The sequence below is a fragment of the Atta cephalotes genome (genome assembly GCF_000143395.1).
Source record: "Atta cephalotes unplaced genomic scaffold scaffold00016, whole genome shotgun sequence".
NCBI classification, from domain to species: Eukaryota; Metazoa; Arthropoda; class Insecta; order Hymenoptera; family Formicidae; genus Atta; species Atta cephalotes.
The window spans coordinates 2,823,122-2,848,791 of NW_012130080.1; the positions used below are offsets into that span (position 1 = coordinate 2,823,122).

Consider the following 25,670-nt stretch of genomic DNA (forward strand, 5'->3'; position numbering starts at 1 on the left):
TGTACACGCTTTACTCTTTCAATACGAATATCTGTCACAAAGTGAATATATTGTGTTAATATCTAAATTAAATTAATTCGAAAGTTTAAATTGGTCAGTAACAATATCAATGGATTGTGAACTAGTTGTGATACTCAATTTATGTTAATACTTATTTGTTGTAAAGTCTTTGTTAAGAATATTAAATAATAATAGTTTATACATTAATATATCCTTTTTTGAAGAGAATGTTAAATACTTTTATATGTTAATATATATTTTTTAGATAGAATTTTAATGAAATGATAAATTATAGAGAATGATTTTTTTAATGTTTATTAATTGTTGAATATTAAACTTTTATGCAATAATTTCTTTATAACAGGTAGACAAGAATTGAGATAGTGAAACAAAGTTGCAATTATCACTATTAATTTAGCTAAATACTCTTGTAAAGCTAAATACTCTTGTACATATCACAAAAACTTTCACATATTTCATTCACGTATTAATAAACTATATGAAATATGCCTGAATCTCCAATATAATTATTGGAAGCATAAAATTCGTATGAAGTAAAATCGTTAAAAATTCAATACATTTAATGTATATAAAAAAATTGTATAAAATGAAGTACAGTTATCGAAAAATCCACGATTGTCGTATCAAGAAGTGCTATGGATTCATCGCGATAGTTTGTTGATATTATATATGCTTTTTATAATGATTTTGATATGCAATGCTCGAGCACTCACTGAACAATATACGCGAGAGTTAATTATATTCCATATTCTCGAGAAATATGAATTAGTAAGTACTCATATATTGATATAAATATCCGAGTGTAGTACAAGTACTGCACTTAGAATATATAAGTACTACGCTTGATATATGTATACTGGCAGTTTGCAAAGAAAGTTCAGTCCACAATTACTTCTTATATTATTTTAGTTGTGACGGAGTGCTGGATCTGTAAGACGGTGGGGCAGGTAAAGCTAATGACGGTGGTAAGCTAGCAGTACTCGTCACAGTAGAGTCCAATTTACGCGCTTCATGCTCCAATAATACTGCATCCAATGACGGATCTTGAGCCACGGTTCTTAAAGAGTCGCCCAACGCTTGTCGCAATTGTTGCATCTCTCTACCGGCTCGTGAGCTCCGTAAAACGTACAATTGCCTGCGCTTTATCTCCTGATTGAGTTGTTCTCGCAACAGTTGTATCTATAAAAAAATTTGCATTTTATTTATATGAATTCATAATCATTAAATGACGATAAATTATTTTCGTATTATTCACTGCAATAAAAATATTTAAAATAAATAATAACGAAACAATATAAATATGTATAAAATATATACCTGATTTTCCAAACGCGACACTTGCTGACGATGGCTCTGTTCTCTTGCCTCTAATAATTTTTCGGCTTGCAGTTGCGCGGCTCTGATCCGTTCTAATTCACCGCATCTATCTCGACTCATATCCAATAACGAATGAGAGGAATGCATATAAGTTGATTTCACGCGTATAAGTTCGGCCTCCTTCTCCGCTAATTGAGTCTCCAATTTGCGTATCTTCAATCTCAGTTCTCTATTTTCATGCTCCAAATTGTCAAGACTGTAACTAGTGCCCAGGAGTTCTATATGCGCTTTCTCCGGACGTTCGTAACTCTTACTTCGAATACTAGTCTTACTCGCAGCAATTTGACGTTCTAAATTACGTTTGTCAGCTTCTAACAGCTTCACCTAATTACAAAATATATTTTGTAAATATAGAAAGTTCAATTTTTTTGTATTTAAGATCTGTTCTTTGTAGATAAAAAAACTAATGTATACTTATTAGACTCAAAATGAAATAAATATTTTGATAAATAAAAGTGAGATCAAAAATCTTAGCAACAACAAATAGACTTATATTTTGATTTTTGCAACATTTGTCTACAAAGTACGCTTACTTTGTCGTTAAGAGCCTCTACTTTTCCTTTCATCTCACTCCTTTCTCTTTGAGCAGTTTGCAATTGACGTAATAGATCTTCATCTTTAGTCGCACCACTTTCTGGTGGCCACGTAGACAATCTTAATTGCGACTCTAAAGCTGATCGCTGTACTTCGTTATTGGCTAGCTCATTTTGTAACCGTGCATTTTGATCAATTAGTGATTGATTGGTATGCTTTAAATTGCTCAAGGATTGTTGAGCCGTTTCCAAGCGTTCAGATAATATTCTACGATCATTCTCGGTGTTCGAAAGTTGTTTCTGTAGCTGAAATAAGATACGTAGATTTACAATTTAAGAAAAAAGAAGCTTTCATTAACAACGTCTTACCTGTTTAAGCTTCTCATTGTTACTTTGAGAGGAAGTCGTAACCTCCATTATATTCTGCCGTAACAGATTTATTTCACTCTTGAGTTCGGTTTCCGTAGCAGACGCTTTCTCTAATGATAATTTTAATTGTTCTATAGTAGATTTTAATGAGGCGCAACGTTCCTCTAAACCTGCCATGGTACGATTTTGCGTGTCAAAGCGATCCTGTAATTTCTAAAAAAAAAACATTAATAAAGCATTAATAAAATTTACGTTTAAGTTCTAAAAACTGTCGATATCGATTCACTTTATTTTTATCGATAAATACGTGCATTTAACATAATTTACATAAATTAACATTATTAATTTATCTTATATATATTATAAAATCTTAGGAATATATATACGTGCAATTATCGATAAAAGTGAGATATGAATAAATCATTGTCTTCTAATTGTTATAATTAATGTACTGATTCAAATATTACGCTCTTATTAAAATATAGATTGCTGTAAGCAATTAAAACGCTAATTGAAAATATTTCCATCTTACTTGAATATGCGCTTCTTTTTCTTGCAACATCATTTGCAATCTTTGGAGATCGCCGTCTAAAGACATTCTGTGCAGTTCCATCTCTGTTGCGCGAGAATCGCTGTGACGAACTTCTTTCTGAAGATTACGCTTTTCTGTTTCCAATCTGTTCAATTCTTGTTTAATTTTCTCTAATTTATCCTAAACAAACATAAAATTATATGCACTGAAAAATTGTATGTAGCGATTGTGAGAATTTTTCTTCTAGATTGTACCTCGTACTGGGATTTCTCGTCCGATTCGGCGCTCATCTTTATTTCTAAGGTTGTAAGCTTTTCGCATAATTTTTCGCACTCTTCCGTCTTTTGTTGAAATGCAGCCAGCTAAAAAATAAATGAAAATATTTATTCTTTTTTCTTTAGTAGAAGACACATACAAAACACATGTATCTATATTTTACTAAGTAAAAGATACCTGTGCTTGATAGCCAGTTTGTGTTTGAGTTAGTTTTGCTTCCACAGATTTTTTCTCTTCTTGAAGCGTGCGAATGTTCGTCAGAAGGTTGTTGACTTTTACATCTGTGCTGCTTTGATTTTCTTGAGACTCTTTCAGTTGTTTCTTTAAACTACACAATTCTGTTTTGTAATCGTCCTATAATATTATAGATTTTATTATAATAAATCAATGTAATATATTCACTTATTTATTACGGAAAGAACGATATTGTCGAGATATTTCTAAAATTTTAGCTAGCTACAGATTTAAAAATAATTTTTGAATTATCAAAATAATTATTTTGGATACTCTCTCAAACTGATCGCTAGAATATCAAAACTTTTTGCAATATTCCTAAATGTTTTAATGATCCAATAAAATTATTTTCAAATCTGTATCTTTAGATACTTCGGCAAAATTGTTGTTTCGGTATAATTGTCAAAACTAAACGTACCCTCTCGCGTTCAATTTGGGCAACTTGTTGCATAAGTGATCGTATTCCCTTTCTAACGGCTTCGGGATCAACATCCAGTATAACATCTCTGCTAGTGTCACCATGATCTTGTGCTTGATCAAATTATGTTATATATTAATTGAATATTATGTAGAAATAATAATATATTATATCAAAAAAATTTTTTTTTTACCACGCGCTGGGCTCCATCTTCTCGAAGGGCTCATCAATTTAAATGGCATGTTTACGCTTCCGTCCATTTGTATACCGGCGATACGGCGGAGCGTGGAACCTACACTGCTCAATTTCTGTTCTACTTCCTTTTTAGCAGTCTCCAATTGCGATAGTTGCGCATCGAGAGCTCTTACCCTGCCTTCGGATCCTCCAAGGCGCGCCTGAGATTAGAAATACATTTTTTATCCTAATCAATATTTCAATGAATCTGAACATTTTTTTCAATTACGTTGTGAAAAATTATTTATAAATGCTTTTCGAAATTTTAAATAATTTTTAAGTTACATAATCTTATTCCTTGGATTCTAATCTTTAAAATAAAAAAAAATCATGTTTTTCAATTATGTTAATTTAAGCAAAGATACATTAATGTTAAGTACACTGAACTCGCGAATATCAGTTAAGATTTCAGAGCGAAAAAACATCTCCATCTTTCTCGAAAATACCTTCAGCTCTTGAAGTTGCTGCGTGGCATCGGCCAAGCAAACCTCTAGATTATGTTTCTGATCTTCCAATTTTCTTTCGCGACAGCGGCTATCCTCGAGCCGCACCAGCAATTCTTGTTCTCGTGCACGCCATCTTTCATCCTCTTCATCTGCTCGCCCGCGTAATTTTCCAAGTTCTTGTCGCGTAACCTCCAAACTGTTATCCAAGTCGACTACCTGCGACAACGAAATTCACCTATTAACTGAAGAAGTGAAGGAAGAATGAAGAAGATGCGCATTTCTTCACCTGTTTCTTAACTTGATGCAATTGCAATTGTATTCGTTCTCTCTCCTCAATCTCGTTAGCTAATCTGGCCTGCAGTTCCTTCTCTTCATTTTGAGCTTGAGCATTGTTCTCATGGCATTTCTGCAGCTCATCTTGCGTGAAGCGAAGTTGCTGCTGCATTTGTAATGCTTCTCGTTCCATGTCGCGTACTTGTGCTTGCAGACGTGTCCTCTCGACATCCATGGTCGCTTTCGCGTCTTCCAATGCTAAACGCGTATATTTTAACAGCTACTCTGAATTATCAAATATGTTTATATATCTACGAAAAAAATAATACCGACTTGCTATTTTCTGATATGACTCCTCCAATGTTCTTCCCTGTTCCCTTCTTTCGCTCTCAATTTGCTTAACGTGTTCCCGCAATTCTTTGTTACTGTTGTTGTATTTTTCTTTCTCATACGTAGTATCCGCTAATTGTCTTCGTACATCAACTAAGTCTTTGCGCATTGTCTCATTAACGTTGTCAGCTGCAATAAAATAATAAGTTGATTAACTCTTAAATTTTTTTAATTTGAAAACTTGGATTTTTTTCTAATACTTTTTCAATGCTTTTTTCATTGCTTATAACTTCTTTTTATTAATAAAAGTACATTTATTTAGCTTGGTACCATTATGTTTCTTTCATTGTTTTGATTGAGAAACATTTTTATAATATGTCCATTTTTATGAAAATCATAAACAATCAAACAAAAAAGAATTGGATTGGGTATACCCAAGTATGTTGTTCCCGTAGTATAGCGGTTAAAGGTTAATGTCTATTTCTATCAATGTAGATAAACTTTAATCTGAATTTTATAGTTTTTATCTCTCTTTTTCTCTTTCTCTTTATAATTCTTTTCTAAGAATTAGAAAAACATAAAGACTAAAATAAATCGAGATTAAGGTTAATATATATTGATAGAATTGAATATAAGACAACTACAAATCGAGAAATAGAACTTTAAAGAAGAAAGTGTATTACCATCTTTGAGTTTTCTAATAGTATCGTGAAGTTGATTTTGCAATCCATCAACTTTATCCTCCGTCATGTGTAATTGAACTTGTAATTCTTCGACCTCTCGCTGTGTGGATTCCCGTTCTTTCCAGAGCTCTTCTATTTTTAAGTCAAGCTTCATTTTTTCTTCGTTAGCCTTCAACTTTGTCTCGTCTAATTTTGTTTTGAGACGATTTAATTCATCGCGGAGTTGATTTGTATTATTTCGTTCTTGCTCGGCACGTGCTGCGGCCTCCCTCTTAACACGTTCTAAGGTGTTCTTTTCTTCTTCTAATTCACGCATAATAGTATCAATCTTTTCGATTAATGCCTGTTGGTCGTGATGAGCTATAACAAATTTAAATATATTTAAATTATATTGATTTATAATATTGTTGTATACTGAAAATATTTTATAAAGATAATTAAGCTTGATTTAGAGTATTAAAAAAAAAGTACACACCTATTAAAAGTGCCTGTTGTTTATCATTTTCGGCTCTAAGAAGTGCTTCCTCATGCTGCTTACACAAATTCTCTATGTGTTGCTGCAATTCTTCTATTCGTTGTTGCAGTTGATTGATTTCTTCATTTTTCTCTCCCTCCACTTGTGATAAAGATTGTTGCAACCGTTTCTCTAAACTTATTTTTACTTGCTCCTAAAGATAATAAACAACGAATGAACGTATTAGAAGAAACATGAAAATCTTAAAATTCCATAAATAGTTAATTAAATACTTTTTCATCGTTTATCTTCTTTATGCTATCTTCCGATTGTCTCTTCATATTAGATATAATTTGTTGAAATTCTGCGATCTGATCACCACTCTGTTGCGTAAGTGATTGTTTGATGTCTTGCGCACGTTTTTCACTATTATCCAATTCTTTCGTTAATCGCGTTACCTGTCCTTTAAAATTTTCTTGTTTTATTAATAACTCTTTTTGCTCCTTCTCTAACTGTATTTTCTTAACATGCGTAGCTTCCAAATTGGTTTGTGTATCAAACAATACTCCTTCTAATATTTCCTTCTCAGTGCGCATTGACGCAAGCTGCTCTTGCAATCTTTGGAATTCCTTTTCATTTGTTTCCAAGAGTACCTGTATAAAAAAAATCTACCTTATTGTTTTGACATATCACTGTTTTGTTTCAAAAATAACAACTAAAAAAGAATAAGTTTTTCAAAAAAGGAAAAAATCATTTGATAGAAAATTATTGTCTAATAAAAAAATATTGACATATTTTTTATTAATTGTATCACTTTTGGCATAAGGAAGCGATGTAACAATAATATTAATTAATTAATTAATTAGTTATTAATTAATATTAATAGCTCGTGTATTAAGTAAAGTAAGTTAAATCATCATTCTTACCTGTTTTTCTTCGTTATCTTTCACAAGATCTTTCAAGTTTCTGTTTATTCGTGCATTCATTTCATTAGATTGTTCTAATCTTTGTCTAAGTCTCATGAGCTCCTCATTTAATGTCTCTTTCTTTCGCGCCAAAACCGACAATTGATTACTTAAATCGCTGCGTTCGCGAGTCACTTGACCTAATTCCATCTCTACTTTCTCCTTTTCTATCTCCAGAAATTTAATCTTTTCATTCAATGTAATCTTTTCAGATTCTATGTCAAGTCGAGTTTGTTCAGCTTGCAGCAATTCTTTTCTCAATGAATTGAGATCACCTTGTTGATCGATACACTGACTTGCAAGTTTATTTTTTTCGTCTGTTATCTACAATAAATCTATAATTAACACCAAACATAGATTACTAATAATGTTAGATTTGATGATAATATTACCTTTTTCAATTCTTCTTGCAATCTTTGCTTATCCTGCTCATGATTAGAGCATATCGCTTCCATTTTTATCAAAATTTCCTGTACATCTGATTTTTCCAACAGTATACGTTCCAATTCCAACTCAAGATCGCCTAATTAAATTATTTACGTGAGACGTTTATAATTTATTTGAAGGTCATAATTTATAAATGGGAACATCGAATACCTTTGCTTTTTTCGATTTGAGAGATTAATCCATCGGTTTCTAATTTCTGCTGTTCCAACATGTCCTTGGCAAGATGAGCTTTATTCAAATCTTCTCGCAGTGTCAAAAGCTCTTCTCTCATTTTACTGCATCTATCCTCTTCCGAACGTAAACTTAATTCTCTGGAAATAATTTTGTGATAGATTTGAATTTGTGATAGAATTGAAACAAATGACGTACATAAAATGCTTATTAAAATCAATTTATTTACTTTAAGTCAGCATCTTCTGATATTCTACCAAGCTCAGTTTGTAAATATAACTTTTCATCTTCCAAGTTGTCACACAATTTTTGTAATTTATTATGGGTCTTCTGAAGTTTTTCGTAATTGTTTCTAAGGGCCTCCAACTGTAACAAAAATTTTAGTGAAATATCAACAATTATGCAAACAAAATTAATGAATAATTTAAATCCTACCGTGCTATTAAGTTCTACTTTATTCTTATCCAATGCATTTTTCTCCAATTTCACAGTATCGAGACTTTTCTGCAGCATGTCCTTCTCTTGATCCAGCTGTGTGCATTGCGAACGGCATATATCCAACTGAGAAATCAATTCCGCAACTTTGGTATTTAACGTTTGAGCATTTTCCTCCGCGGCATCGCACTGTTTGCGCATTGCTAGGATCTGTTCCTTGTTCGTTTGTGATTTTATCTAATACAAAAAATTCATGAATAGAGCATAAATCTAATCATACAACGAGTAACGTAAAACTTCATTATTTTTTTTATAAGACAATGTATATACCTGTAACTCGCGTATCGTTAATTGATACTTCTGCAGAGCCGCTCGTACCGCGCTTAATGTACTTTCAGCCAATGCTGGTATAGTGTTACTTCGCGTGCTTCTCTTCGGCGATCTCTGCTGCATCAGTGCACTGGGCGACAGATGGATATGCGGGGATGTCTGCTTAGCATCGACGTCTCGGCTTTCAGCATCCTGAATCACGGCATGTGCGATGTCTCGTAATGCAGATTCCAGCACCTCAATATCTTCCTGCATGCGCCCAGTTTGAGTTACTGCTGCCTCAGAAACGCTACATCTTTCCTCCTACATATCGAAAGACATGCTGTCAAAATCTTATTAGGTGCCACTTTATATGTTTTGTCATGTATTTACCTAGATATTATAAAAAAACATCGTTTTTTGAAAAATTGATATATTATTAACAAATTTTTTTTAATGTCAGTCATCGAGGAATATAATGGTAACAAGCAACTGTACATATCTTTAATAAAAGTTATAGCATAACAAAGTAAAAATTGCTCGGTATGTCACAGGAATGGCACCGAAAGATTAAATTTGAAGTAAAATCGATGCTCACTAAATTGCGAATTTCTCGAATAAACTGATCTATTCGATCATCTTTAGTACGAATTTCATGTTGATAGGCAGCGTGTTGTTGCTTGAGTGCTGCAATCTCTGTTTTTAAAATTGTCACAGCTTGTTCCTCTTCCTGTTGTATTCTTTGGGTCGGCTAAAATAAGACATATAAGAACAACGTAAAATTTCCACAACAAATAAATTATATACAATTATCAACATAATTGTAGAATAGTCTTACTGTGGATTGCGCCGCACTTGCTTGAAGCTTCATAGTAAAATTCGTACTATTGCACGCCGATGTCATTTCATTAGACGATGCAATAATTTCATTCCGTATTTTGGCCAAATCCCTTTCCGTAGTAGATTTCATTTCTGCGAACAATCTTTTAACAGAAACAACATCACGCCATAGGTTGAGTAATCGATTATGCTCAGAGATGTAATATTCATTGAATGCTTGTTCTTCTTCCTTCCATTCCTCTTCCTTAATAGCCAACTCGTCTCTCAATATATCCCAGTCATTGCTTAGCTTTTGCAAATCATTGGTTAACGCCTCGTTTGTTTGATGAGATTCTTCAAGTTGATCCTTCAGAGACGCGTTTAGTTGCAAAATTTCTTCGCATCTACAGCAGAATAAAAGATGTCTTCAAAATGTAGCACGATTCTATATACCTATTTTATTTAGGGATGCTTAAAATTAATTTATATCAGAAAGTCGGTAAATGATCTTCAAAATTATTATATTTGGAATTTGTGGAAATTTCTTATATAAATTCCTCCATAATAATATCCTGCAAATTCTAAAATATTTTCTATGAACCTTTACAAAAAAAAATTTGTTTACCCCCAATTTATGATATTTCTACATACTTTCGTCGTTCATCTCCGAGTTTTTTCAAAGCAGTATCCAAGTCGTGAATTTGCTCCTCGCGTATATCCCGTAGAGTCTGATGGGCAGCTTCAAGCACAGTAGTGGACGATACTGTGGCTGTCGATGGTTTACTAGTGTCGCACGGAATTGTTTCTGCCATTTGATTCTCGAGTTCCGAACACCTCTGTTTATACTGTAGAACCTAAAGGATCTTCAATTATTACTTGCTGTCGCAATGAATCTATGTTTAATAAAAAAAGAAGATCAACGATACTTGCTTTAGCTTGTAACCGTGAAACGAGAGCAGCTTGATGTTGTTGAGCCTGCCGATATGTATCCAAACGTCTTTTGTAACTCGCGGTCTCCTCTTCCAAACGATGACGGAGCTCATAATTTTGTCTGACTAAAGCGTCTGGCGACAGATCTTCATCACTATTTTGTTCTTCTATAGCACCCCCGCTGCGTGCAGAATCCATCTTACTTCCACTGCTTCGTTCCGTCTGTACATACATAATTTTCTACTGTACTTTACATTGTCATAAAATAATGTTCTATTTTTATTCGATTAAAAATGCTTTTATATAATATTTCATTCTCGCATCAGAACATTAAATTCAATTTTTTTATTAATTCGATATGAAAAAAAAAATAAAGCGATAGGAATTGTAATACGTACAAAATAAAACATATTGTTAATAAGAATTTATTTATTTTTTTTATTACAGATTTTCATTCAAAATTATTTTTCAAAGTTAAAATTTATCCTAATTCAATGTTATCAACAATTATTTTTAATATTATGTATATAAATATTATCTTAATAATTTATACAAATATGTAATAAAAATATAAAGGGATGGTGTAATAAAAGCACACGCGAAATCATGTGCATCTTCAAACTTGGTTAGAATCCTGTTTATTGTTTATTACGAGTTGTTATGGCAATGGTGACGTCACATTCATTGGCGTAATCAATTGCTCCATCGTGAAAATTATGTGTAGATAGAATTTTTTTATTAACACATGTTACTATATGAAAATTTCATAGAATTGAATTGATAAATAAAATTTTATTTTAAATTAAACTAATTTTAGTTAACTAATTTTGATTTCTAATACAAAATGTAATTTTAAATTGCAATAACTGTGTGTTTGTTCCACATTATATTTGATCATATACGTGTATTATTTTATATTTTATTATTGAAATTGAGAATGCTTTTGTATATTAATATTGATAATAATATAATTGAATATAGATATATAATATGATGACAAAGAGACAATAAAATATTTTTAATTAATTTAATTATATCTAAATTACGAAAAACATTTTTTTCATCCTATATATAATATATTCTATATATAGTTTTTAAAACGTTCACAAGTTTCTCTAGTTTTTCTATAGAACTATGATTCTATAGAACGTGCTCGCATTTATAATGTATTGTTCTTTTTTTACCTCCTTGGTTTTGGTAGAAGCTCTGAGAAACGGTGGCCGCCGCCTCTCCATCTGTCCTCGTGCCGATAATTGAGGAGTTCCTTTCGAAACTGGCTGCAACACACATAATTCCTTTGGATTAATAAGCAATATGTTATTTTTATATTTCTATTTTAATCGAAAACTTTATACTCGAGTGCAATCTGCCTTCTAAGTATTAATTTAAATACTTTCTGTATTTCCTGTATCTTTTTTTTCTGTAGAGAGAATTTTGTAATTGCTATTCTGCTGAATTTTTAACGCGCCCAAGCTTATCGTAATTGCCCTGATTGCAGAATTTTTTTCTCATTTGAGATACTTTGTCGGATATATTAACTAATTAAGCTGATAAAACAACAAGATTAATCTGCATCTGTTCAGTTTGATTTTTTGTATAGTTCCTAATAATTGAACTATAGTTCCTAATAATTGAACCCGCGACCGCCGCCGGGCGTCGATATGCTTTTCAACATTTTGAACACATTTATAATTATGCTAGGTCAGCTTGTTTTTGCTATCAAAATACGCCGTTATCGCACGAAGACGAAACAAATTGACGAAGAGAGGTTCTAAACATTTTCTATGTTTTATCTCCACCGTTGTTTTATCTCTATCGCATTGTTTTGAAATGCATATTATTGAGATAATATCTAATTTATTATAAATAAGAGGACCACTAATTACTGTCAAAGTTAGATGTTGCAATCAAACTCTTTTCCAGTGTAATGTTGTCACACTTTGAAGAAATCATTGATATAATGACGCACTATCCGAACAATTAGTTTCCTGACTGTATATCGTTGATGAAACGCAATGTTGATGCATGAATTACCAGACTTGCAGTTTATCTCGCAGCGGTTATTAGCCAAGTGTTAAATTCTCATGGGGTGTTAATAACCGCCTACGATCGCACGAATGAATAGCTGCTGGACGCGCCACGGACCATTGCGAGATACCTATACAGAATCGATTGACTTCACTCTTCATATCGTTTCAATTATTTTAAAAAACTCGGCAATAAATTATTATTATCACGATAAGACATCATAAATTTTATGAAGTCTAAGGCTTCTAACAAGTTTTCAATAAATTTTATACGTCCATTTCAAATAGTAGTCTTTATCGCAAAAAAATGTGATTTGGAAACAACAGTTTTTAAAAAAATTTCCGTTAACATGTAAACATTTTTTCATGACGCAAACGATAATTAATATGACAAGAGTAACTTGTGATTGATTTTCGCGTTATTGAACGCTTCGAAAACTTATTGGGATGAACCTGCAGAATTTTCATTAACCTACGATCAATGGGGTAAAGTCTATGTTAGAATGACGTTATCCAGTGGAAGTATCGCCGATTTACGTGGCATATTTAAATTATCGTGACAACTTGAAGTCGTACATAGGAAGTTTTCATTTTGGGAAATCAAGCCAGTAGTGGTGTTTGCTGATGATCCTGGCGGACCAGGTTGGGCATATATTGATTGGTGCCATTCAGTGCCTGGCAGTGGCGCGAGCTTCTTCTACTTCCTATTCGCTCAGATGCTAGATACTAGAAGCCCTTCGTAGGGAAGATAAAAATTAGACACGGGCTTGAGTTAGAGTTCGGGGCTTCTCCTCGAAAAAGGGATCCGATTTCCTTCGTAGAAAAGACATAAAAAACGAGAGAAAGAAAACAAACAGCTAGGAACAGATTATTTCACTATGGGATTTGTACAATGTTGAAAATCTAGAGTTTTTCAATCATTTAATGATATGGCATACTCGACTTTTCCACTAACTTATATCTTTTTTATTAACCCTCCACCTATAATTGAAGTCTTTAAAAGAATCATCGTTATTTTGATTGAATTTTGATAAATTTAAATCTGTAAAAAAAAATAAGTAAAATACAATTCGACTTCTAATACGGTAAAAATTTGTTGTTGAAGCTTTGACAAGTATATCAAAATTTTTTGAGATTTTTATATAATTTGGAACAATAACAAAATTTGTTTTATTTCTCGATTTCTATTATTGAGGAAAAAATTAAAGTTTATATTATCAGTAAAGAGTTACTAACGATACAAACATTTGTTTGATATCGTTCCTTAATATTTATTTGATCAAAAAAAATTGTTTACAATAGGAGAGCACAAATATCTCTTTTTGGCATTCCGTTATAGTATTGACCAACTTAAACGTGCACATTTATAAAAATACGTTCCGTTTGTTGGAAGTGCACATGCTGCAAGCGTAATTTAACATTGGACTTTGAGATCAACAATAATTTCAGATAATCGTATTCGTCATACGAGTGACAAATGAAGTGCGGAAATGTCTGACTCAAAGTACAAAACTTCGGTATCAATGGCGACCCAGACTGGAGAGGCATCTTCATTTATTATATCTCACATGATAGTTTCTTTTTTTTTTTTTTTTTTTTTTTTTTTTTAACGTTTAAAGAGGAAGATACAAAAATCAGTTTTTGAATCTGATCACTCGCGGTTCTCATGTTGATTGATAGCCGCATAAGAAAGTCGTTCGAAGTTGTTCTAATGAGCGAGAAACGTACGTAAGTTTATTATGGTATGTGGTCAAGTTTGTTGTGGAATCTTTTTCTTTTTTTTTTTCCTTCCGTGAAATTTCCGCCATGAGACCTCATTAAGGGGCAGCGATCGAAGCGGTTCAAACCGTGTCTGCCTATATCTGACAAGTGGGTTTTTTTGCAGACTATGGCTTCGTGGGTCAACGAGTATCGTCTTTTCTCTCTTCTCATTTCGTTCCGACGATAAACACGTCGTGGAGAATTGTGCATGGATTTTCAGAATGTGGGGGAATTTATGCGCCTGTTCTTCTTCCTCTTTTTTTGTTTCTCTTCACTTTTTCTCTTTCTATCAAAACGGAACAAAATCGAGAACATGATACCGAAGATATTTCACATTTCATAAAAAGACATAAAGACCGAATTCTTTTTGATAAAAATCACGTATTGTGTATGAAATTCACGGAATAATCAGAAAACGCGGATTTCGACATTATGTCGATCGAGGAAAGTAGTTAATATGATGTCTGACGCAACGATGCACGGACATTTGTGGTCACGCAGTTTCATAAGGGATGGTCTATCTTTATCCTTGATCACGTGCAGATCGCATCAATTCTCATTTCGCATTATTGTACATGTGTCACGAACTTTAAGAGATCAATTAAGATTTTATTATTATAAAACCTCTCTCTCTCTCTTAGAGAAAGGCACTCTTAGAGAACTAATCTTCTAATTCCATGATAACATTTCCCGATGGCACGCTATCACTTGCTATACCAAAAGAAAAAAATGAGAGATTATGGAAAATGTCTTAGCTACATATATATGTTAGACATATCGTGCACGTGATTTTATTACACACTAAGTATTAAAAATTAAAAAAATCAACCAAGAACTTCCGATAACATATCAAGTCCTTATGCTTTTGGAATTTCTGATAACATTTCAAAATATTTCTATTAATGGTCATGATTTTTATCCAGCACCTTTGTAATCGACCTCTGTTTATTTGCGGATTTTATTGCATTATCGACACAATTTCATCATTCCGACGTGAAGTCCAGAAAGAAGAAATGAACAAAAAAGAGAAGTAATCGTTTCTTACGGAAATTACTGATCAATGGTCAATGTCACCTGATTACAACATTCGCAGTCTAATTAAATTAAAATATCACGTGAATTACGTTAACTCTACCAATCGACTTTATATTTGACATGTAATTTATTTTCTTACTATTTTATTTAAAAACTTGTTTCTTTAATATTTAATGACTTTATCTGTAATGTAAGATCTTTTTTATTTTTGAAATTTTTTATCATATTGATCAGATGATGTAAACGTGTATTAAATTTGAACAGACCAGCAAGGTCTGTCTGTCAGGTTAATATAAAATAAAATATAAAATAAAAAATCATAAGAAAATAAAATAATAAGGGACATGTATAGATTACACATTTTATATTTATATATGTATATAAAAAATATTTTTATTTATCTGATTTAAAAATTCGATTAAAATATTGCATCAGCACAATCGATACAATTATATAACGCTAATGAACATTGCCCGCAATGATCAGTAAACAGATCCGTTTTTAGAATTGTGCAAGACAAGATATGTGATAATATTTTTTGTGATTTGTTTCAAAGTAAAACGCATTCGGCGTTTATAAAAGTCTGCGTTATTCCGATCACGAAAGAATTTCTTACAATGAGACTGACCTATTATGTAGTCCTGCGAGACCCTCAGGGAAAAACGGTATTACAAAGGAATATTATACCCCATCACGTATCGATCGAGCTTCTCACACCATGGTGAGTGTGTCAATGCACGCGTTAAAATACCCGCAACCGGGTATGCATTTCGTGTTCATGCGTACATACGCATGTGAGTAAACACATGCAACTCATAGCATATGTCGCGCATATTTGCTTTATCACCGTCAGAAAACGAAATAAGCTTCGAGGTACGTTCTTTGAAATATTCACATTTGCGATTCTCATCGCATAATGGTGTAACGATCGTGAGAAAGAAGAAAAAATTTCTTTGCCCAATAAAGAATCTTCGTTAAATGACATGACACGTGACAAATGACAAATGACATGTAAACATTTAATTTATTTGTCCACACTCTAAAAAATATTAACATCATGATTTAACATCATGAGTTTTAAATCCACACCATGATGGTGCAATTGATTTAAAATTCATGATGTTATAAATTCACATCATGTTGGTGTTAATATTGATAACACGTTGAGAATTGTATACTGGATGGTGGATTAAATCCACATCGATATTTCGAGCAATAAAGACTGAAAACAGACGCGCTTACTTTTAGCACGTGTTGATGAGAATTGTATGATTGCATTCCGCGTCAAAAATGGGATACGTCTCTGACAATATTTTTATCTTGTGTATACGGTACATATGATTTTAAAAACATTTTGTAATATAGCGGACATGTAACTGAGTGAATGAGGTGAATGAGCTTGTGACAGAATAAACCCCAGTTCATGAATAGATTATTATGATTTTACGTCGACACTCCCCTTTGCAACGAATGCGTCATACTCTGTGAAACTGTCCAGTAGTTATTCTCAATTACGAATGGATATTTTTTACAATGTATATTAATTTGATGTAAAAAATTTGCATCAATATTAATTCATTAAATATAATTAAAAATTAAATTATCAAAAGAATTTTTATTAAGCAAATTAGTTTTTGTTGATTGAAATATGCTTTTTCATTTAAAAAGAAATCGATCTTTTGAAAAAACTGTATGCCAAAATCTTTAAATTGAATTTCAATAAAAATTTTTTTTTATACATTATCAATTTAATACGCGAAAAACATAGTATTTTTATGTACTATTTTTTATATTTTGTATATTTTTAAATAAATAAAATAAAATTAATTTTGTATAATACAATAAATAATTTTAAAGAATGAACAAAAACTAAAATTAAAATTTTAATTATAGTAATAATTTTATAATTAACTCTTACATTCATATCAATTGAATCGTAAGAGAATTGGACAGTAATAGGATCTCTTCGCCATACCATCAGTGTTTGTGCGGTTCAAGATAATGAAAGGAGTCAATCAACTCTCTCTCTGACGCGAAACTAGTTAACCGATGTTACTAACGATTTCATTTCTACACTCTCAGCGAGCGCTTAACTGAACTTTACAGGACTAACCGCTTGTTTGAAGACTTGGTCGATCAATTGCATGATAATGGCGGTGTACGTAATTAGGTATCGGAAATCCACACCTAATCATGGTTTCAATTGTTTTTAGATCAGATCGTTTAATCTTGGGAAACGAAGGTGTTATATCGTATTAATATCAATAAATACACGGTTATTAAAAATATATAATTAATGAAAAAATTTTTTTATTTGCTTCATGACGAATGCAATTCTTAAAGTTTTACAAGGTTCAACATTTCCTTATTTTATTTAATTATTATAACATAATTTTTTTATAAAAGCAGATGTAAATATAAAAGATAATCAAAAAGATTTTAATTGCATTTCAGCCACCTACTTATTTCGTTATATTTTTTCTATAAATCCAAGACTGTATTTATTTTAATGCAGAAGTATATAAAAACAAACAGCTCTCTCTCTCTTTCATAATTCAACAACTTATATACTTATATACTTAATAGTATCTTGACTCATCAGATAGTTTCGGAATAACAAAACATATTTTATAATATTCTTTTTTTATTATAAATATTAATAAATAAAATATTAATAAATATTTATATTTTTATAATAAAAAAGAATATTGTAAAATATGTTTTGTTGTATATTAATATTTATTAATAATTCTATTTTTATATTATATATATATATATTTTATAATCATTGATGATTTTATATTAATAATTAAATATTAATAATTAAAAATAAAAGAAAATTGGAAAGTAACTCACCCGCGGCATCTTTAAAGCGTGTCTCGATACTCTCGATGTTCGAATTGGCGTCGCGATGCTTTCCTGCAAAGAGGACTGCAAGCGAGCGATTTTATTTGGCGACGAAGGAAGACGGTTGGCGACGGTACGGTTTTCTCAGGGCTTCTCGACTGCAACCCTAACAGCGGGGGTGCGATCGCTTGCGTTCACCACGAACGATGGGACTTCACTGAGGCGGCGTCGACGGATCGGCGTCGCGACGCTTCTGCCGTTTTGTTCCTGAGAATCCCACCGCGGGTGGCGGGATCGCGTGTCGTGCACGGCGTCTGAACGCGATTCCCGTTTGCGCCGCAAGTCAACGGGGACGGGGGTGCCGTATACGAGGGTGTCCCAACACATGTACCCTCTTACGAGAGCGGCAACATAGACGTGGTGTGAATATTTCAGTCGGGAGAAACGAAATTTGCCACCTGATTACGTGTAAATGTGAAGAGAATGTTCAACTTGATATCTTATCAATTTTTCATTCAACGTTTGTTATATTAAAAATATATATAACAATTAAAAATATATATAATTTTCTTTTATCTAAAATATAAGAAAGGGATTAAGACAACAAATGAAAAAACAATTTTGATAAATATTTAGAGAAAAAATATATTTATATATTTAGTATATTATATTTTATTACGTTTGATTGTAACACACACAGAATATGATAATTTTTGATAATCATTGAAGATACATAATTAGTACTAATTAATAATAATAACAATTTAATGTATAATAATTAACTTAAAATTCTAATTTTGCTTGCCGCTGAACATTATACCTTTTTCTCGCTTTGTTCTTTTTTTCTCAATATGATTAAAGAATTATCTTTTAATTGTTTTATAAAACTGTCTGATTTCAAAGTAAAAAATAAATATCGGAAATGTCCTCGATAATTGATGAACAGACAATCTTTCTATCTTGTGGATACCGCTTGTCGTGCTTGCCTATTGGAACTAGCCGATCAAAACTTTCTTTTCGTGTAATTGCCCGAAGGAACGACGGATATCGTTTCGCATGTTCGACCACATAATTATTTCCTGCACGCAGGGAAAATATATTTCTTTCGTACTCGTCGATGGAGGCAATCCGCGAATGGTACACCTCCCTTCCGGGGTGGTTGGCTCCTATTATGCTTTTCCAATCTGGAGAGTCGTCCCCGTGCCTTTCCATGTGGAAACCCAATGCGAGCTTATCGCTGCGGTCACGTTAGTTTGCTTTCGGAATTTGGCCCACAAGGGATATATAGGTTACATGGTACCGCGCATTCGGAAACGATAAACCTCCTTTTCCCCGCGCAATCCTTACAAAATTGTGTCTTCAATTCGTGAAATGAATTATACTACTTAACTTTACCATTATCCCTCAACTACGGATTAGAAAAATTAGTTTTTTTATTTTCAAAATCAACTTTTTTTAAACTAAATTCATATAAATATTTCTGTTCTACATTTTTATTTTATTTCTTTCCTATTACGTTATTAATTAAGGAATGATTTACATGTAGAAAGATTTATTGCATTATCACATGCGCGAAGTTAAGCTTATCTTCGCCTAATTATGCGAAGCAGAGACTGAACATTGTAGTAAATTAGAAAAATGTACTGTTAATTGCTGGCGTTTATATTTTTATTATTTTTATCAGAAATAAAAAGTAAAACGGAGAGAGATAGATTTACTATCGCAGAAGCCTCTATTTCTTGTCACGAGGCGTTTCCATTTCTGTCAGTGTTATCAGGACACGCGAAGGGTTAACGTCCTAAATTACAATGGGGGTAAATCTATTTGCAGATTTAATGTGTGTCGAAAATTCGTACAACATGCTGCTCCGGTTAACAAGATAAGATTGTGAAATGTATTTAAGAAGCCGAATTTGAAGCGGATGTCGATAGATACAGAAGTACGTATCGTTTAATCTTTCTATTGAATTATATGACTTTACCGCATTACTACACACGATAGAGTTAATATAATAATATTAATTATTATAAATACTAACCCGAAAATAGTCACCTGAATGTTTTAGCACATCATAGCGGCGAGAAAATATGAATTGTTGATTGTTGTAAGATATTATTTATAAAAAACGTATTAGATAAATTAAATAAAGAAACGTTATATTAATAAAAAATTTTTTTTAGAAATACTCTTATAATAAGCCATTTAACATGCTTATTCCATTTAAAATTTGTTGCTATAAATACTTAATTTTTTCAGAAAATTTCGATTAAATCTGTATTTATGTTTTCAAATATGTTATTAATAACAGATTGTTATTGGGATTAAAACATTCCTGGTGATCGTTTATTTACATAAAAGAAAAAAAATCAGATGACTATTCCCGAGAAAGAAAACAATTCAAAAAGGGATCAAGCGATTACATATGGGAATCGAGATTAAGTACTAGTGCGAAATACATTTGTAAGCCATCAAAATAGCCATAAACCTCTCGGGGTGGGCCGCCCGTAAACGAAGACTCTGTAGTGGAGTCCTTGTGAGTACTTCGATCTGAACTTGAGTTTGACGAAGTTGTAACCGATTCCGCCGGCGGTGACCCACGCCGCGCCGTTATCTTCATCGGAGAGCGAATTGATACGTATGCACGTGATTCTCGCATTAGTCGGTCCATAATCCGCCTCTACCTCCTAGTTACAATCGAGAAACCTTTGTGAGTGGATTAGGGTAATTGTTTATGAGTGGATCGAAATTCAAAAGAGATTCATGTGCGATTAACAGAACTCGGTTTGTGATAAACGTTTGTAAACGCACTTGATAACCACCGATTCGATACGGTCTTCTGACCACATATTCCCAAATCAGCTCGTCATCGACACCTTCTTGACACTCCCAGACTTCCTGTGTCGTCGCAAGCGAAACGGCGCAGAGAAGCAGAAAAGCTGAGAATCGAAACCGCATGTCTCCTCTCGGTCCTCGATTTTCTTCGACGATGAATGATGCGCCATGGGAAGAGAATACCAATCATTAATGAATAGAGATATCGAGGAAAAAAATAAAAGAAAAAGAAAAAAATAGAACATACGATAAAAGTGTGTTCTTCACTCTATATGATCCTTCCGGATATTTTCGTGAGAAGACGACGGTTTATTGTCAAGCGACTGGGTACTCCGGATAGCACTAACCGAAAGAACGATATTGATAGCCAGTACAATATTGATACCCACCGATATCCCCTTCTGGAATACAATATTTACTCGTTGCTTTGTAGCCGTGGAGATTAGATACAATGTCGGTATATCATATATCCGCCTGCCCGTGTTGTTCCGAGAAGAGCGAGCGGATAATCGACGAGCCTGGCCTCTTCTCTGTTACGCAATTCACATCAAATCGTTTAACGTGTTTATTATGGATCCTGATGGCGAGAATTCAAAAACGATCGAGCTCGAAAGAAACGAGTTACGTGTCTACTGATAAAAATTTTGTTGAATTAACTGATATTCTGATGGATTTTTTCAAGGAATTTAATCAAGGAAATTCTGAATGTTAGTTATCTCAACTAGAATTCTAATAGATTTAACCAAAATTCTTGTTCATTTTCCACCAAAATTTCAATTAATTCAACCAAACATTTTTCTCCATGCACTGTTAAATTCATAATGTCAAGTTATATTCAATTGGAATTATTTTTAATCATTTCTATTATTCACCATTACTACTCAATATAACATTAATTTTATTAAAACAATGGAATTAAACAATTCAAGAAAATATATTAAATTTGACTCAATTTTTTTTTATTATTTATTAAGTACATACGTTAATATGGACATTATTTACTTCGAAATTAATCACAGAAATAAATTGATTTACATTTTAATATTTATGAAAGTTAATTAACTTAAGAGGTTTGGTTACATAACATCTTTAACATCTTGCATTGTGTGATTAAATGAGTTAAATCCATTTCTATTATTAGATAAATTGACTTTTATATCAGTTTAATATATTTTGTATCTTGTTCTAGTTTTAAGAATCAGTTAAAGATAAAGAATAAGTTAACCTTAAGCAGTATTTGTTTCGAAAATTTTTAATTAGTATTTACGACTAGTATACTTATATCTAGTATATATACTTACTTATAAAATTAAATTAACATAAATGTTTGATTTTTTTTCCATTTTGAAGATCAAAATTCGAAGAATAAAATTATGTAACTTAAAATTATATAATTATATTAATAATATAATTGTGAAAAACATTTGTTATAAATAATTTTTTACAACACAATTGAAGAAAAAGTCCGGGTTCTCTGGATCGCAAATATCGATTAGGATTAAACCGAGATGAAAGCTAATCTTTATTGGTAGAAACATGGACATTAGATGGATACGTTCCATGCAAATTTTCATGCAACTCTCTGAGAATTTAAAGCAAACTGTCAAACTGTCACGCGACTTATGAATTATTAGTTGAAATCCTAGGACTTAAAAGGAAATAACGAGAATTCCATGTATCTTTATGTTGCGTTGCGATGCTTCTTCGCCTTTTTCTTTCAAGAATGTCTCATATTTCCGTAATTGTTTGAAAAGACACGATGTTCTTTGATTTGACAGTGTTCTGTTTTTTTTTATCGAATTTCTTGATACCTCCAAGTATATGACTGCAAATGATATTGTGTAATCATTAATCAGCATCATATGCAAAATCAACTTTGCCAACCCTGACCTCGCTGACAACGTCATTCCGCAACGAATATCTCACTGATTATATTTATTCTGTTTTTATGTAAAACCCAGCTTTATCTGTTCGACAAATTTGCGAAGCTACACGGGAATTGACTCCGACTATTATAAACCTGTACGTCCTTTGTATACAAAATTAATTACTGAACTACTATATATAGATAATATAATATAGATAATAATTTAAGAATGTATCATGTACTTACAGTCTTTGCAAAAATAATTGTAACTGATATTGAAAAATTTAAATTTTCCGTATAAAAATGAATGATGTATACATATGAAATTCAATATAATTAATATATATATTGAACAATACAATTTTATATTTTAAATTAAAATTTTCTCATTTTATCTTAATTATTTTTTTAAATTTGTATCTATTTTTTGTTGAAATAATTTTTCATCCAGATTCTAAATCAAAATTTTTATTTTACTTTCATATATTATTAAAAAAATTGAATTTTTTAATATGTTTTATTTTGTTAAAAAATATTGTACATATAATATATTCTCAAAACCAATTACTAAATTAATCATATGACACTATTCCTTCCTCGATTGATCATGATTCATGAAGTCAAATAATTCAGAATGTGCCGCAAGAAATGAGTATGAGAAGAATTTACAATAAAGAAGAGAAGCAAAATATCCAGCTAGTTATTAACAATTTAGTTATTTTCTATAATTTTTTAGTAAGCATTTTAAAACTCTCCTTAAAATGTTTATTAATGTACCCTTTGCGTTTCAAATAATGTTTCATAAAATGATTTAAAAATGGAGCTGCCTACATAAAATCAATGCTGGCCATTGGCCATATTTTGCATAGAGCATGTCTCTGAAGTAACAAGTACCTATTTTTGGTCTAAACGGCGTGAAAAGCGTAATTTCAAGCGAAAGAAGAAAAGGGATATTGAATTGTAAAATATTATTGCAACCAATGAATAATAGCGAGAGGTAAATGACTGGCAGTAACCAGACTATCGCTATGTCAGCCAGGTGAATCGGTTCCCACAACGCCGTGCCTGGAACCACGCGGCTCACGTTGCCTAAGGAAATGACTTTACTTCTTGTTCTCTCTCTCCACGCCTCTAAACCAAGTTAGCAACTTTTAAGTCCTTTTACTTTGTTGAGTTTTATTAACGAAATCGACTCGGGGTTATCGTTATTATCGTTATTATATCGAAAGCAAGAGTCATCGTTATTACGTTATTCAGAATATTATGTATCGTCTTAAGTAGAAACGGAAGGAGGCGTCGCTCTGTGAATGAAAGCTCGGCTAAGTTTATGGATAAGATAGACGCCCTTATCGCGTGCCTTTCCTGAAGGAAAGTAAAAAATAAGAGAAGGGTACTGGCGTATATTGATTTATTTTACTAGCCGTCGTCAAGGAACTGCATTTCAATATTATTGCATGATAAGGTTGCGTTACACACTTTATTGCCGCCATTGTCCAAATCTCCGACTCACGCCCTTGTTCAGTGAAAAAAAGAAACAGAGTCGACTTGTGACTCTTATTTCCGTTTTCGTTTGTAATAAAAGATGCAAGTTCATCAGAAAGTGAACATTTCGTGAGGTATCTCTTATTTTATGCAATAGAATGGCTGGAATATATAAATAAAATATCTGATGAAATATTCGCTTTCTAAGATGATCTTCTCTTAACTTAGACTTATCTAAAAATACTTTTATACTTACTTAAAAATATTAGAATAGGTAGGAAATATTATAAATGTTATTATTCATTTACCTTGTAGAAGTAATTATCAGAATATATCATCATAAATAACGAGAGAAGTTTGAAATTGGGTCATCTTCACCATAATTCGCATTGACTTTTGAAGATAGATAATTTTCATTTTTAAAGATAATTCTGTATATTTCGCGATGTTTACTGTCAATTAGTTTACTATCCTTATATTTAATCGTCAGTCACGTTCTCGTATTTTCATCTCTAACGTGATTTTTTTATGGCGAGGCACATGGAGGAATTATCAATGATAAAACTATCGCCAGACAGCTTTTGCATATCATGTCTTATCAGGTGAATTTTTCCGTTAACTCGCGAACATTTCCGTTCATTGGTTTCTTTTTTATCATCGTCGGAAAATCGATATTTCAGATCACTTTTATCAGTCCATTTTAGTTTTAGATTCTTGAGATTAGATATTATTCGGATATATTGGCTTATGTGAATGCTGAATAGAAGTGCGAAAAATAATGATGCTTTTTCATTAACAGATTTGATCAGTTCGAATTTTTCTGCTAATTTGCGAACACATTTTCAAAATTATTGAATTATTTTTTAACCAGATAAGGTTATTAAGTTCCAATTTATATAATAAAAATTGACGTATGTAATACGTCAAATAATGTAATATGGTCGTAATCCCATGCGATTAATTATATATTAGTCGAACTGAAGACGATTGAGGATTAATTTGATAGCAAAGTTGATTTTGCTTGATGACGCGAATATTAGTACTATCTATTTGCAGAAAGAAATAGTTAAGTGAAGTTTCAAAGAAGGAAGGGAAGGAAAAAGGAGAAAAAAGACAGATAAAACCGGCGAACCGACTTCTCTATTCTCTCTCTCTCTCTTTACGAACCGGCGACCCCGAGCTGTCAAAGTCCGTCAGCCAGTGTTGCCCCCGGGTCATTTCATGTATAGCGCGAGGCATTATTTACTTCACGCGTACAATCGCGTCGTGAGGAGATTATAAGTTCCATCAGCCAACCAGCAACACGTTGGTGAAACGCCCTCATGTGCAAAATGCATTACATCGCACTCGTTAGTACGAACAAATAACGATTTCAGCGAACGATCGATCTGATCGACGATATGATCACGATGACATACATTAGTCATTATTCCTCCGTTATAATAGTATATCGGAAAAGACAAAAGAATTATCAAAAAATCACTTTTGTTAAAAATACTCCATACTATATTGCAATATTTTGTAAGTTTTAGCTTTATGAAGTATTTATCAGTGCAAATAAAT

The 25,670-nt window shown here is 32.2% G+C and overlaps 2 protein-coding genes across 2 annotated transcripts; both read right to left on the reverse strand.

The window, feature by feature from the left end:
* Positions 1-921: 921 nt before the first annotated feature.
* Positions 922-17,944, reverse strand: LOC105618257 (rootletin). The gene is made up of 27 exons (XM_012199797.1): positions 17,936-17,944; positions 11,441-11,533; positions 10,257-10,478; positions 9,978-10,180; positions 9,346-9,730; positions 9,106-9,258; positions 8,529-8,831; positions 8,199-8,435; positions 7,993-8,129; positions 7,743-7,903; positions 7,538-7,668; positions 7,107-7,469; positions 6,474-6,833; positions 6,202-6,394; positions 5,727-6,086; positions 5,047-5,232; positions 4,727-4,971; positions 4,441-4,656; positions 3,954-4,155; positions 3,761-3,873; positions 3,286-3,462; positions 3,087-3,194; positions 2,833-3,012; positions 2,301-2,513; positions 1,932-2,237; positions 1,339-1,722; positions 922-1,200 (listed from the first exon to the last, which is right to left on the reverse strand). Exons 1-27 carry the CDS (start codon positions 17,942-17,944, stop codon positions 922-924), a joined length of 5,919 nt encoding a protein of 1,972 aa, XP_012055187.1.
* Positions 17,945-20,394: 2,450 nt separating this feature from the next.
* LOC105618415 lies at positions 20,395-20,881 on the reverse strand. The gene is made up of 2 exons (XM_012199956.1): positions 20,735-20,881; positions 20,395-20,610 (listed from the first exon to the last, which is right to left on the reverse strand). Exons 1-2 carry the CDS (start codon positions 20,879-20,881, stop codon positions 20,395-20,397), a joined length of 363 nt encoding a protein of 120 aa, XP_012055346.1.
* Positions 20,882-25,670: the final 4,789 nt, after the last annotated feature.

What these genes read in the sequence shown, in the direction of transcription:
- LOC105618415 (XM_012199956.1), bottom strand. Translation starts at nt 20,881, where the DNA reads ATGCGGTTTCGATTCTCAGCTTTTCTGCTTCTCTGCGCCGTTTCGCTT. An exon ending in ATCGAATCGGTGGTTATCAA is followed by an intron (nt 20,611 to 20,734) that starts GTGCGTTTACAA and finishes GATTGTAACTAG; the next exon opens with GAGGTAGAGGCGGATTATGG.
- LOC105618257 (XM_012199797.1), bottom strand. An exon ending in CAAGTGCGGCGCAATCCACA is followed by an intron (nt 9,259 to 9,345) that starts GTAAGACTATTC and finishes GTCTTATTTTAG; the next exon opens with CCGACCCAAAGAATACAACA. An exon ending in AAAAAGAAGCGCATATTCAA is followed by an intron (nt 2,514 to 2,832) that starts GTAAGATGGAAA and finishes TTTTTTTTTTAG; the next exon opens with AAATTACAGGATCGCTTTGA.